The sequence below is a fragment of the Rhagoletis pomonella genome, unplaced genomic scaffold (genome assembly GCF_013731165.1).
Source record: "Rhagoletis pomonella isolate Grant_MI unplaced genomic scaffold, Rhpom_1.0 Rhpom_scaffold_00003, whole genome shotgun sequence".
NCBI classification, from domain to species: Eukaryota; Metazoa; Arthropoda; class Insecta; order Diptera; family Tephritidae; genus Rhagoletis; species Rhagoletis pomonella.
The window spans coordinates 2,866,228-2,882,220 of record NW_023458557.1 but is presented as its reverse complement, the minus strand read 5'-3'; the positions used below and the strand labels follow the sequence as shown (position 1 = coordinate 2,882,220).

General features: G+C 35.8%; 3 protein-coding genes across 3 annotated transcripts in view; 1 reads left to right on the top strand and 2 right to left on the bottom strand.

The window, feature by feature from the left end:
- LOC118734991 overlaps positions 1–15,993 on the bottom strand; it is a gene marked incomplete in the record, with an annotated part of 783,173 nt that overhangs the window by 696,810 nt on the left and 70,370 nt on the right.
- LOC118734990 lies at positions 7–3,819 on the bottom strand. Its single transcript, XM_036464582.1, has 10 exons — positions 3,406–3,819; positions 3,116–3,249; positions 2,849–3,046; positions 2,639–2,784; positions 1,939–2,005; positions 1,672–1,864; positions 1,281–1,471; positions 762–879; positions 562–689; positions 7–490 (listed from the first exon to the last, which is right to left on the bottom strand). The coding sequence occupies exons 1-10, from the start codon at positions 3,470–3,472 to the stop codon at positions 143–145; spliced, it is 1,590 nt and encodes a 529-aa protein (XP_036320475.1). The 5' UTR covers positions 3,473–3,819; the 3' UTR covers positions 7–142.
- LOC118734951 (ATP-dependent DNA helicase pif1-like) lies at positions 10,350–11,162 on the top strand. Its single transcript, XM_036464546.1, has one exon. The coding sequence runs from the start codon at positions 10,350–10,352 to the stop codon at positions 11,160–11,162; it is 813 nt and encodes a 270-aa protein (XP_036320439.1).

Below are 15,993 nucleotides of genomic sequence, written 5' to 3'. Positions count from 1 at the left end.
AAGTTTTTGTTACCGATGAAAATTAGAAAACCGATATCAATTTTGTACATTACATTTCGCATTACAATTATTTTACCGATGAAAAATAAAAAACTTAAAAATCTGAGATCAACTTCATACGTAGTAAATTAATTGTAGTAAATTAAACACGAAGTGTTCTCATAAGTCTTATAACTTCCGGTTGTTTCATCAATGCTGCATACTTGTCTGAATACCCAACGATGCCGAAGAGGGATTCTTGTAAAATTAGCCAAGATCTGCAGCTTACAGTCGAGTAAGGGCTATACAAGGCATGAAAGGCCTTAAAAGCTACTTCCACAGCCCGGGTTGGACTTTCCAACAAAAACGGTGTTCTATCGAGCACAAAATAGCTGCTTTCTATGGTTTTCAAGTCTGCCCCAACGACCATAGGGAATCCTTGCACTGTAATCCCTTTAGAAAAGTATTTTTCTTCAACAAATTTTAATGTCTTCTCAAAGTCTTGGATTCTCTGAAATATACATAATAATATACAAAACACAGTAATTTGCTGATAATTTAATACGCATATGTTGTACTCACTTTAATGTGAAGCAAAAATCCCTCTTTCATATCCTGTTTGCTTGCTTTCCATGCTTTACCTTTTGGAACTTTAAGTGGCACGGACGGGAGTAGACCAGCAAATGCATTGAGTACTTCTGCATCTGATTCTGCGATAAATAAATTAAATAAATTCATATGTATGTATATTTTACTGCATTTTCGCTCCTTGAAAGTTTTACCTATGGTTTTGTGTTCATTGTCCCTTACTTCAAACTGAACTTTCTCCTTGAAAGCAGTCCAGTGTGTCATCATTCGCTTAGCAGCATCAGGATATAATGTGTCAAAATCAGATTCAAACTAAAATTAATAAATGAATTATTATATTGCGTATCATAACTATACCACACCCACATATTGTCAAGTTTAGAGAAATTATTTGTATTTAATTTTAATTATGTAGTTTATTTTTATTTGATTTAATTTTAAAACATAGTTCATTCTGTGTTGCGCTTTCGTACAAAAGTATTTCGTTGATTTTTTTTTTTAATTTTGCACTAAATTTGAAACATAGATTTATGTAAGTGGTTTTCGTTATACTCAGAATGAACTATATTTTTTACAAAAACAATTATATATAGTTATAAATAACAAAAAAAAAGTAAAAACTTTTCAATATGTGGTTTTTGCATTCACACTGCATAACGTTGTGCCCATAACTAATGCGAGTACACGAAACTTATTGATAAAAAGACAATTACCAATTTATAACCAAGTGGCTGTTTGAGTACAGGGTATTCTAATATATAGTCGGCGATTTGTTCGTACTTAGTGTCATTGCAAAGTTGATTTAATCTCGTTGAACAGGTTATTCTCCAATTCTCCGTAACAACTGCCCAGGGTTCCAGGTGAGTTCGTAAAAACTCAATAAGTGAAGCAATATTTTCCGAACCTTTAAAAGCGGTGTAAAAATCATAAACCATTTGAATAATTTGTTAATTTAAAATACAAAATTATGTGCATTTCTTATGCACATTTGTATGTACCATGGTACTGGAGCTTTACATTTATACTCGTACCAAATCCGTATATCTGAAGTGCGGTTAAAACTTTTCACTGCACTATAATTTTATAAGTGAAAATTCTTAAAACCTGAATGTGTTTCTGGTAGTCGCGGATGAATTCTTCCAATTGTAGCTCCTTCAATCTCTGTCGGCCTTATTTTGCGGAGGGAACACTCACGGAGGTCACGACTGAACGTCGTAAACTGGTTCCACAACTTTCCTTTAGCTAATATTGTATCTCGTGCTAGTCCTACTCTTTGAGCAGGAATATAATAAGTTTCCTTCGGGGTATTTAAAAAACGTTTTATTAAAACAAACATTTGATTAAGATTATTAACAAATATAGAAAACCAACCTTGTCTTCATTCGGGAATAATTCACTAATTGACTGCGACAGCTGTATGAACCTTGCAGTACAAATGCTGCAAATGGAAAATATATGTACATGCGCGTGTTAAAACTAAAACTTCACTACTCCACTAGATGTTTGTGGTTCAGTACCTTTTCACATATTATACTATTTTAGTGCTGATATGTGCAATAAATATTGCTAAATATCACATATCACTTCAATGTTTTAATAATGCGAAAATTCGAGATGCGTAAGAAAAGTTTACCAGCTGACTTGTAGCGCTGCCACTATATTTAAACAAAATTATATTTCCTTTTAACACTGCGTTTACACCGTGTATATTGCATTAGCTTTGCCATTATAATAGAAATTGAAGACTTTGGATATTTTTAGACTTCTGGAGCTTTGGCAAACTAAAAAAGTGCTATGTGAAAATACTGTATATGACTTAGCTAAAACTATAACTTTTTTTAAAATATTGGAAAAGCTAATAAGGCCATTGCCTTATTCATATAAAATAAAGTCGTTTTTTAAAGCTTTATAAAGTGACATTCTCACAAATTTTTTTTTATTTATTAAGCTTTTAAAGTCCCTTATATTTTAATGAATTCGGGTGAACTATTTTATTTAAATTTAGTGGCAGTACCACAAGACAGCTGGTACATTTTCCTCAATTTATGACTTTCTAATCGAGGATACTTACACTGTATTGGGGTTTGCGGCGAATTCGTTGTGAACAATGATGTTTGAAAAAGAATTCCTAGTTTTGTCGTTCAATATTTTGTTCTTTTTATACCGACTTATAATAATTTTTCCGTCACAAGTTTGTTTAAGAAGGTCCAGCAGGTACTGAAATTTAGATTAAATGTATTACTTTGCTTGATGAAAGTTATTGCCAAATTCATATTTATACTTTTTTTCCACTCTCAGTTCGAGCTTTCTTTGGTGGTTCCGCTTCTGCATCGGATTCATTGAAATCAATCGACTCGTTTCTGATAACCGCACCAGCCCTTTCAGTGCCTGTTATCAAAGCTTTCTTCGAGTTTTCTGAATCGCTGGATGAAGAATAAAAATCACTTACATCATTCTCTGCTCGTCCTTGATTAATGTCCTGGATTTTTAAAAACAAAAATATTACACATACATAAGTTTAAAAAAAACTTAATGGAAACCTTACTACCTTCGTTAAAATTTCATGTAGGAATTCACGAAAACTGGCCCGGAATTTGTTCCGTTGACTTACCAAGGGAAACAATTGTTCAATTTTTTCATTTGAAAGTAATTTGAAGTCAATCTCGGTAAAAATTTCCTCATCTGCAATGAAGACGATTATAAATATTTTTAGCAATTAAACAATGGTCTACTCTTTTAGTTTTCAGATACGCAATGTAACTTTTCAAGGTTATGTGCGCCACTGAAAGTCTTAAAGAAAACCTCTTGCAGAAATCGTACATTCAAATTCATACTCACCTTCGAAAATGTCCACGTACTCTAACAGCCCGCATTCTTTAAACTTTTTCACAAGTATTTTGTCCATAATTGAATAATATTCGGTGATTTAAATAGCAAACACAAAAACAGATTGAATTTTACTTTGCGTGGTAGAGGTGGAAAATATCGATGATACTATCGATATATCGATGGTTTGTTCTTCCTTTAAAAAAGCTATCAACGTTTTCAGACTATCGATAGTATCGAAGAGGTAGAGCCACAGAATAAATAACCTACAGAAAACGCATCTCATAATAGAACAAATTTGTTAGCGAGCTCCCGCGCTGGAACCCATCAAGCGACATGCGCTGCCTAGTTGCTAAGCGTTGCACAAACAATATTTTTTAATATAATCGATTTCTTTCGGCATAGAAAGGACCAAATTAGAGGTGCCATAACCATAACGCCTAAGCCATAACGTAGTAAAATACTTCAGAGTTGCTTATGGTTATGGCGAAAAACCAAAATTAAATAGATACCTACGATTATGGTTATGGCTCTGGTGTTATATTATGGCACCAATACTTGTTTACAGGTCTGCGCGTACGTTTTATCGAAACATTTAATTGCTATGGTTGTGGTTATGGCTATGGTATGGCACTACTAATTCAGTCTTAAGCTTCTACATGAGTATAAGTTATTCTGTGGTATAACTTAATGATCAACAAAGTGCGACAATATTTGATTTTTTTGAAAATCCACACATAAATTCCAAGGAAATATTGGTGAAATTATAACTCATTTGACGTTTTCCAGCATGGCAATTTTTTGGTTGGTTCTTGAAGTTTTGAAAGGGCTACAAAAGTTTAAGCCTGTCCACATACAACTTTGGCGTTGCGTTCGCGTTGGGCGCGTTCATAAGACGTAGCTGTTTAGCTCAACTGCTACGAAACTGCTGGCAACTGTTGGACCCAACAATTACGTCTTAGAAACGGCTTGATGAATATGCTGCCAAATGAACAGCTGAAAAATGTAAACAAATGAAATTGCAATAAATAGAGATAGTTGCGCCGATAGTATTTAGAATTCAACGCTGAACTGCCGCCGTTTTGAAAGAATCGTTCAATGTTATAATGAATTAAACAGTGTATAATTATATAGCAACCATCTTAAAAACCATATATTTAGAAACGTAGTATTATTATAAAATATTTAAGTTACTTTATCACATCAGTAATATAAAATAAAATAAATTTGTTTGCAACTGCCACCTAACAAAGCGGCGTCAAATTTGATATAAACGGCGTAAGTCTTTTCGATCAGCTGTTTAGGCTAAGCCCAACGCGTTGAGTTCAGGTAGCGTAAAAATTTTCCGCTGGAAAAAATGGCGGAAAGCTCCCAACTGTTGAGCTGAACGGAACTACTCAACTGTGCGTTTCTAAGATAAATAGCAAACGGTTAGGCAACAGCTACGTCTTATGAACGCGCCCGTTGGCGTCGCATCAACAGCTGACTATGAAAAAATGAATTAAAATGCAGCCGTCCAACGCAACACAAAGCTGAAAGGTGGCCAACTCTCATATTTTCGCATGCGTACTTCGTCAGCTGATGCATATTAATAAAACTTTGTGAAATATTTTTCTTTGTTAATCAAATACAGGCAAGAAATATAATTTTTCATTCAATTATTGATATGAAATATTAATTTATTTGTCGTTAGTATGTTAATTTAGTGGCCAAAGCTTTCGCTGCCAAGCTTTCATTGTAGCAAGCATACTTTTAACGTGCGTCCTGTCAAACGAGCGCCAACGCCAAAGCCAGTGCGAAAGTTCTATGTAGACCGGCGTTTAAGAAACCATCTACATTTTTAAAGTTCGAGTTAGATATGCCTATTACTTATATGTATTTTATTGAAAAAATGAATTTCTTTATTCAAGGATTGAATAATTTTATTGAAATGTTATTTTATGAACAACTTCAAACCCCCTTTCTTATTATATAATCCGACATACTGTTTGTATGTTTTTATGTACATATGTAAAATAAATAAATTCGATATCCATATATCGATATGGTTCATCAATACTATCGGTAAAAAACGATGGTCAGTAATATCGACAATCTCTATCGCGTAGGTTCAATAGGTATTGCTGCTGCTTGAAGCACTGCCACTGAATATGGTTCGCTGTTGCAAGAGGCAGATAGCAATAGTACAAAAACGAACAAATTTCGATTTATAGTCTAGCATAAGCAAAAAAGCGAGAAGGAGGTAACTAACTGAAATTGCTCGTTAATATGATATTGGTATAGTAAAACATTTAATATTGATACGACATCCATAAATCGGTCTCCCATATCAATAAAGCTAGAACAAAACAATATTGTTCAGGGATCATCTGAATTTTTATGGAGTAGAAATATGATTTGTTACCGTGGCTATCACAAATGGATATCGCATGAAATATCTTAGTAACAATAGTGAAATTGACACGTTATCCCAAGCATTTCTCTCCGTGTAGTATACCCTCGGTAATAGCGACAGATAAGAATCAGTGGCTGTTGCGATAACCGAGGTTGTCGCGATTACCGGGCTTTTTTTTATTATAAAATTAAAGATAAAAACAACAAAAATGTTGTCATCAATTTTATAAATTCACTCTTCGTACTTCTCCACCAACAAATTTCAGCTAATACTGTGTCAGGAAATTTATATCCAAGCAACCTTCGCAAGCTGTTGAAACCGCTCGATTTGTTCGCCTAATTCAGTTAATAACTGTTGCCTAGAAAGGAGTGTACTCGTATCCAAAACTATCAAACGTTTTAGAAAACTTTTACTGGTTTTGCATTCTTGTACCCTAAAAACTTGCAAAGTTGGGAAAATTGAGAGAGCAAGATGTGATAGAGAGCTGGAAATTTCTGCTGAAAAAAATTGTACCAGCGAAAACTTGCAAGTAAGAAAATCAGCTGATCACAAACACATGATTGTAAATAAAGAAACAAAATATGGCATTTTTGAGTTATTGCAAATTTTATTATTAATGCTAGTATACAACGAAAAAGTGAGTAAATTTATTAAGCACAACGTTTGTTGAGTTTATTTTTAGTTAATTTACTATAAATCTCCAGTTTGTTTACTTAGTGTACATATGTATGTTTGTGTGTTTTCAGCTACATATATTATCTATATATATAAAAATGAATTGCTGTTCGTTAGTCTCGCTAAAACTCGAGAACGGCTGGACCGATTTGGCTAATTTTAGTCTTGAATTATTTGTGGAAGTCCAGGGAAGGTTTAGGAGGTGAGTAAATATGATAAAAATGCTAGGAATCTAATAAAAACAACAACTTTGTTTTTCCTTAGAAATAGGAATGGTCGATTATCATTGATTTTAACTTCAGTTGTTTACTATCTGTCAGATTAATTTTATGTAGATTGAAAAATTTTAAATTTTGTCGCAAATTAAATTTATGAACGCGACCACAATATTTGACATTTGACAACCAACAAATAGATCGATCCTTTATGTCGGTGGATTCCTCTTATGACAAATAGTGCATCCTTCTATCTTTGTGAGTGACGGTTACCGCTACGTGCGCGAGAACATTCTTTACTTCGGTGATCCTTTGTGATAGTGATATTTCAAGTTACGTGCTCTGTTTTTTTGATCTTTTGTGATAGTGACACCTTATCGCTAAGTGCGCGAGAACTTTTCTTACTTTGTTTACGATGCCGAGGAGAACACGACCTGACTTAGGTCGTCGCAGTCAATCAAATGTGCGAAGAGCTACCTCACGTGCTAACCGCACTGATGACCAGAGAGCGACAGATCGAGAAAATAGTCGTATTGCTATGTCTGAATTGCGTTCTTTAATGAGTGACAATGAAGTAGATAGGCTTAGAATGCGACGAGTTCATGCACATCAAACACAACAACAGCGAGCACGACATAATGAAATTGAGAGATCCCGCAGACGCAGTGCTCCTGTGATCCTGGAACGAGCTGCATTCCACTATGATCCGGCAATAGATTATTATGCCGACAAATCGGTAACAATTGGGGAAATGACAATGATTTGTAAATATTGTAAGGCGTTAAAATACAGTGGTGAATCTACTGGATTATGTTGTGCTGGGGGCAAAGTAAAATTGCCACAATTGGTCCCACCACCAGACCCCTTACGCTCTTTAGTTTCTGGGATGGGAAATGATTCTAAACACTTCTTGGCCAACATTCAAAAATATAACACCTGTTTCCAGATGACATCATTTGGCGCAACACATATTGCACAGGACAATTTCATGCCCACCTTCGAGGTATTATACCATAATAGTTTTTTGTATATTCAAGTTTGTATTGGAATATGTATCAGATATAATTATTTGGCAAATCTTTAAAAATTACAGATACAAGGACAAAATTTATCACTTACTGGGGGCGCTGTTACCACTACAAGATGCAGATTATCAATTTTTACAAATTTATTTTATGGGCAATTCAGATGCGGAAGTTGATAAGCGATGTGCTCATAATCCAACAGTGAAGAGAACCATTGTCCAAGGATTACAAATGTTTCTTCTTCAGAACAACAATTTAGTAAACATGTTCAAAATAGCATTGGATCGGATGCCATCCGACAGCCATAATATTGTCATTCGAGCTGACAAAACACCTGCCGTTGAACACACATGGAGGTTTAATTCGCCCACCATTGACGAAGTGGCTGTTGTCATTGTCGGAGAAAATTTACAATCTAGCGATATTGTGCTTCATCGTCGGGATAATTATTTGAAACGTGTATCTGAAACACACAGGACTTATGATGCGTTACAATATGCTTTGATCTTCTGGCAGGGGGAAGATGGATACCATTTTAATATAAAAATGGTTAATCAAGTAACAGGTGCTGAAACCAACAAAAAAGTTAGTGCTATGAATTTTTATTCATACAGACTCATGATCCGTGAAGGTGAAGTAAATCATATTTTGATGTGTCGACGGCTTTTCCATCAGTTTGCAGTTGACATGTATGTCAAAATTGAGACTGAACGATTGACATACATCCGTTTGAACCAACGACAGCTTCGATCAGAGGAATACATTCATCTCCGCGATGCTATAAATGCTGATGGCAATGTGAATAATCTGGGAAGAATGACAATTTTGCCAGCCACTTACATAGGAAGCCCGCGCCACATGCACGAATATGCTCAAGATGCTATGCCATATGTTAGGCATTATGGCCGCCAAGACTTATTTGTTACATTCACCTGTAACCCACAATGGTCCGAAATCAAGAGGGAATTGCTACATAGCCAAACACCAGTTGATAGACATGACATCACTGCCAGAGTTTTCAAACAAAAATTGAAATCTCTAATGAATTTCTTCATAAAGCATCGCGTGTATGGCCAAGTTCGTTGTTGGATGTACTCTGTAGAATGGCAAAAGCGTGGTCTGCCACATGCGCACATTTTAGTCTGGTTAGTGGACAAAATAAGGCCCGATGAGATTGATTCCATAATTTCAGCTGAAATTCCAGATGAAACAGTTGACCCAAAATTGCATGCAGTAGTTACCAAACACATGATACATGGACCTTGCGGAGTTTTCATTCCATTTAGCAGTGCATTTAGAAAATGGACAACGAGTATATTTTAATGAAGGGAACGCGGCAGACAGAGCGGCATGTCCACCGATGACAACATTAACAAGTTTCTTCACAGTTTGCCAAACTGATGATTTTGCTCGCACTTTGCTGTATGCTGATATGCCACGCTATTACACATGGAATGCATCATCAAAATCGTTTCAGCGTCGAAAACAAGGAACACCAGTTGAAGGACATCCAAATATATTTGTTTCAGACGCTCTGGGTCGCATCTACACAGTACATCCAAATAACGATGAATGTTATTATCTGCGGTTGTTGTTAGTGAATGTTCGTGGTCCGACATCGTTTCAACAACTGAGAACAGTTAATGGAAATCTGTGTGCGACTTACCGTGAGGCATGTCGACTATTACATTTACTCGAGAACGATTCGCACTGGGATGATACGATCAAGGATTCCGTAATATCTTCATCGCCACATCAAATTCGTACATTGTTTGCGATTATCATATCGACATGTTTCCCCTCGAATCCAAACAATTTGTGGGTTAAGTATAGGGATGACATGTCTGAGGATGTTTTGCATCGTGAACGCCGTCAAACTTTGAATTCTACACTACAAATGACTGCAGAAATTTACAATGAGACATTGATCATGATAGAAGATATGTGTTTATTGATGGCAAATAAAGTATTGTCGTGTTTGGGGATGACAGCACCCAATCGTCATATGCACGACGCATTAAACCACGAGCTGCAAAGAGATCAACAGTATGACACTAAAGCATTGGCCGAAACAGTTCGCACAAATGTGCCACAATTAAATCAACAGCAAAGAATTGCGTACGACACTTTGATAGAAGCTGTGAACAGTGGATCTGGTGGACTTTACTTCCTTGATGCTCCCGGAGGGACCGGGAAAACTTTCTTAATTTCATTGCTTTTGGCGAGGATCAGATCGCAAAATGATGTAGCTCTAGCGCTGGCTTCATCTGGAATAGCTGCGACTCTGCTAGAAGGCGGGCGAACTGCACATTCTGCCTTGAAGTTACCATTGAACATGCAAATCAATGAAACACCAATTTGCAACATCGCCAAAAATAGCGCAATGGCCAAGATCCTACAGGTATGCAAATTGATTGTTTGGGACGAATGCACAATGGCCCATAAGAGGTCACTGGAGGCACTGGACAGAACGTTGAAAGATCTTCGTGACAACCAAGATATTTTTGGTGGGGCCATGATTCTGTTGTCAGGTGATTTTCGTCAGACTCTTCCAGTTATTCCACAACTGTTGCTGATGAACTAAACGCATGCCTAAAATCATCAAATTTGTGGCGGCACGTAAAGACACTGCAATTAACAACTAACATGCGAGTATTTTTGCAACAAGATGAAACTGCAAATGTGTTTTCGAAGCAGTTGTTAGACATTGGAAATGGTAAAGTCCCAATGGACACCTCGACCGGATTCATCACATTACCCACAGATTTCTGTCACATCACACACTCAAAAGAAGAGCTTATTCAGCGTGTTTTTCCAGATATAGCGCATCAGTTCAATAACCGTAATTGGCTGGGTGAACGAGCAATATTGGCGGCGAAAAATAAAGATGTCGATGATCTCAATGCGACCATTCAGAATTTTCTTCCGGGACAGTTGGTTTCCTTCAAATCAGTCGATACCGTTATAAACCAGGATGACGTAGTTAACTATCCGACGGAGTTTTTAAATTCACTGGAATTGGCAGGACTACCACCTCACAATTTGCAGTTAAAAGTAGGATCAGTTGTCATCATGCTGCGTAACATTAATCAACCTCGACTGTGCAACGGAACAAGACTGACTGTGAAAAAGATAATGAAAAACGTCATTGAGGCAACAATCATAAAGGGAAAATACAAAGGAGAGGATGTCTTGATCCCGCGTATACCGATGATTCCAACGCATTTACCATTCGATTTTAAACGTCTACAATTTCCCGTGCGTCTGGCCTTTGCGATGACCATTAATAAATCCCAGGGCCAGTCGTTGGAAGTTTGCGGAATCAACTTGGAGTTTCCCTGTTTCGCGCATGGACAATTATACGTCGCGTGTTCGCGCGTCGGAAAACCTTCATCTTTGTTTATTTACGCACCACAAAACAAAACAAAAAATATAGTATATCAGAAAGCTTTAAATTGATTAACAGAGTGTATCGTAACTGTGTGTGTGTCAATATCAAATTGAAACCTTATAAATAGCCAGTATTTTAGACAAACTTTTTTTGTAAGTATGTAATTGTTGTGACGTGACTATTTTTGAGCAACATCAAGTGTACAATATTTTTTAACTAATTTGTAGCTTTTTAATATTTGTAAACTATTATAAGTAACATCATAATAAGAAAACTTGACCACCTATATTTTATCTGTGTTGTATTTAATGTAGATAAAGATATTATATTAATTTGTATTGTAAGCGATTAAGGCAGTACGAAGGCAGTCTCTCTAACGTTTTTAGCAAAAACGAAGAGACTGATAGGCCTAAAATCCCTACGGGAAACATCAGAGCCTTTTCCTGCCTTCGGGATGAACGCAACACTGACTACCCTCCAAGCCTTGGGGACGTACCCGGTCCTCACGCAGTTCACATAAATAGGATCCAACCAATTGCACGACACCTTCAGAGCCCTTTGCAGTTGCGCAGGTGTGATGCTATCGGTCCCCGGCGACTTTAATGGTTTAAACGAATTTATCGCCTAGGCCATGTGACGATCATCCAGAAGAAGGGAGAAACAAACGCAAAAACATTTATATCATGCGTCAAAAAGTGCGATAGCGATCCGAAAATTGTCGCTAACTGGTTACAGAATCGCCCTCCTGAAGTACAAAATTTTGCAAAGAAGTACATTTGACTGTACTTCAAAGTACGAAGTACAAGAGCGCAAAAATAAGTACTCTACTTCCGAAAGAAGTACGGTTGGTCACATTAGGTATTCACAACGGTGTCGTAACTGTCGTATTGTTGTATTGTGTTAACTTTAAACTCCTAAAAGTATATTACGGGGGTTCGCAAAGTACCATCAAATTCATATTATGAATTTTTGCAGTGTTAAAAAGTAGTTGGTTGTGTTTTCAGGTTATCTTGACATTTATTTAAGCTTTTAAAGGTAAAGTTAGTGAGGTAAACAAAATCCGCGCTATAAGAAAAAGGATTTTCTTCTAATTAATTTTTGAATTCTTTAACCTAGATCCAAGAGTTTATGGTGGATACACTGCATCTCGAAATTTTCCATTTTATCAACGCTTAAGTTTTGGCTTATATATACCAAATACAACTAAAACTTTCTGGAGCTAAAAAAGTGCTAGATAAATTTGAAAAGAGCTAAAGAAAGAGCTAGGAGCTAAAACCCAATTTTCGGAGCTAAATGGAAAAATAAAGAGCTAAATCTAGCTCCAAAAGCACCAACATGGCAACACTGAATGGCATCGTTAACAATACGGCAGCACTATTCAGCGCCGTCGTAATGTTGGTAGCGCAGTTGGAACATACGTTTCACAGGTAAACAAAACGAGTAAAAAAACGAACGTTAAATTTTAATGATACATACGCCGTCAAGCCATTCAGTTGTGTAATATTACGTTCAAATTGGCCCCATTTAACTTGTTAAATGAAAAACACAATTGGAAAACACAATCGTCCACATTGAACATTTGGAGTTAACTTTGACGGTTGTTTGATTACCAATAAGAATTAAAAAAAAATATTCAATTTGTTTTGTGCGAATGTCTGCTTCATGATATTAACGCATACGTATAACTTAGAGACTTCAAAATGTTTAGTTCGTATGCACTATTTATCTCTGCGTTCGATGAGACCTCTTGGGAAATAACTAATTACCGCCTTGGCCTCTTTTTTGGCGGGCAGACATGCATACAATTTTGATATTTTTTGATAATTTTTTATTTTTAATATTTTTCAGAATATAAACTTTTGGAACGTTGGCGTGTCCAATGAAAGCTTTTGGGTCTTTCTGATTGGTCGGAGCAGAAAGCTTTCTGATACAACTCTGCGCTGAACTGGTTTTCAAACGAGTTAAATGATTTAACTGGTTCAATTTTCCAACAACAATTGCATGCAATTTAACTTGTTTATGAACATGTTTTGTTCACTTAACTGGTCCAAACCCATTTAACATGTTTAGCTCGTCAATTTGAACGTAGTATAAGATTTATGTTAAAAGTAAATTTAATAAAATATTTTTGACAAAAGTCTAAAAACCCGCTTTTTCAATCGGAAGTAGTTTTGCACGCGAAACAAAGTTAAACTCATCTAACAATTTTTTGCATCCAGCGTTTTTTAAGCTAAATTCTTGAGCGAACTAAAGCAGATCGTACCGTGCAAAGAAAACCACCGGCCAATCCCAAGGAGAACAGGCAGATTTACTGCGGCCGATAGAGAAACCATCAAAAAGACTCGGGAAGCATCAGAAGATTCCAGGTTCTGGGGTAAGCGAGTGTCATTTACATAGTGTGTGCGTGAATATACGCGCTAGAAGGAAACAGTTTGCCTAGCTCCCTGAACGGCAGGGGCGACTAGCAAACACTATTTTGTACAGCACAGTACGGTGGATGGGCAAAATTTCATCTCAGTGGACCGTAGCGGGCGGCAGTACTGCATAAGCCGTGTAACGCCTTATAATACGTTGTTGCATTTTTGTGTGCTGTTTTTTCCCACACAACGGTAAACCGTGCAAACACCAGCAGCAGCAGTACTGCATGAGTCCGCTATCACCACCGAAAATGGCATTTTGCACATTGGCAAACTGTACAAGGTACGACAAAAAGCCCTGCTACCACGAACAACGGCAGCGTAGTACGCACATATACATAAGTGAAACGGCGCCTGACGAAGCCACGCATCCAGCAACTGTAGAAAATAATTAGCGGCAAAATTGCACCGCTAATTGCACCCACGCCAACAAAATAGCGGCACACAACCGAGCAACATCGTAAAATATAACAACATGTGACTGCGGCGGAGGAACAACATCAAGCTCAGACTGCTGCGAAGGATTAGCATCAGCGACTTGCGGTTCGTTTAGTTAGAGTTTAAGAACATGATATATATATTCACATTTAACTTTTGCCTTTAATTCTTTTAAAAAAATATTCTCAAATTCAAATTTAGAGGAGTAACATTCAAATTCAAACTTTAAATTTTTGCGACACTTTAAAATTAGTAATTAAACGAATTTCAAATTCATTTTCATTATTTTGCTATAAGTGACTTACTAATTCATTTTGATCATTTAGCTCTAGGTGACTTTCAAAATTAAATTTCATTATTTAGCTTTAAGGGATTTGAGGTATTAAACCTATTTTTCAACGTCATTCTCATTTTTTCTTAGCTTTAAGTGACTCAAGGCATTAAAGCAATTTTTCAAATCTATTTTCATTATTTAACTTTAAGTGATCCAAGGCATTAAAGCCACTTTTCAGATTCATTTTCAATATTTAACTTTAAGTGATTCATTTTCATTATTTAGCTTTAAGTGATTTAACCATTTTTTTTACTCATTTTCATTATTTAGCTTTAAGTGATTCAAGGGATTAAACCCCACTTTTTGAACTTCATTTTCAATATTTAGCTTTAAGTGATTCGAGGGATTAAACCCAACTTTCAACTTCATTTTCATTATTTGGCTTTAAGTGACTTGAGGGATAAAACCCATTTTTCAACTTAATTTTTATTATTTAGCTTTAAGCGACGTGACGTTTTTAGACTCTTTTCATTATAAAAAAAAAAATTTATAAATATTTCAAGATGCCTACTTGAATTACATGAGGTGATATACCCAAAGGCAAAAACATAGTATAACTTTTTCAAAAATTTTAAATTTTCAAGTTTTTAAATCGTTGCAACTAAAGTGATTAATGTATCCACCTAGAAATAAGTGACTTAATACGGTTTTTGGTAATTTTTTCTCAATTTCATTTTCCTATAAATTTCTTTATTCAAAAATACACAACGTTAATACAACATAACTACTATTTGTACCATATACCGATGTATGTGTGCAACAATTGTTTTTGATACGACGATTACTTTATAAATACAAAAAATCTAAACAAATTTAAAATCTTTGCAGTTGTATTTGAATAGAACTCAATATTCCCACTGCATGCAAATTTTCAGCCGATGGCCTACTGAAGAAAAGCATAAGTATTTTTCACAATTCGATTTTTTTTTAATATTTTCATTTAGCATGGTGAACGATAGCTTTTTTCTTAAATTTTGAACTTCCACTTCTTTGAGATTAGCCGGTTATGAGCGAATTTGATATACAATTTAAAGCATGTAAAGCAGACTTTAATAAAATTACTAAGCGAATTTTGCAAAATAGACCATTGTCTACGAATGCGAAAAAGTTAAACGAGTATAAATATTCGCTTATTACAGCCTACAATAATATTTTACTACTAGTTATTGCCAATAGTTCGGCTCATACCTGTAATCTCAAGGAAGTTAAACTTAAGTTAGCCCGTTGTAAGGAACAGTTAGAAAAGTGCTTTACTAAACTGAATTGTCGCGTTAGGATTCCACCTGATAGCTTATCTCTAATTTGCCAATCAGACTTATACTGTAGACAGATGGATGGGATTATTTCCATTAGCAGCCTTTATTTGCTTTAACTCGTGCATAATTTCCTCCCAAATTCCCATTGTCTCATTGCACATGCACGAAATAAATGAGCATTAATGCTGGATTTTCCAATTTGCATTTGGCAACACCGCGCAAAATTGACATATTAGGTCCATTCAATATCAAAAAAAAAGTAAGTGCGCCTGGGCCTCACTGGAGAAGTGAAACTTACGTTACATACATATCTATTTTATGTCATAACCAATATACATACATACATACATATGTAAATACATACATACATCTGCTTTTGCTTAAGGTTATATTTTTTGTCTTTTTACCCGACTTCCAAAAAAGGAGGAGGTTATCAGTTCGTCGGAATATTTTT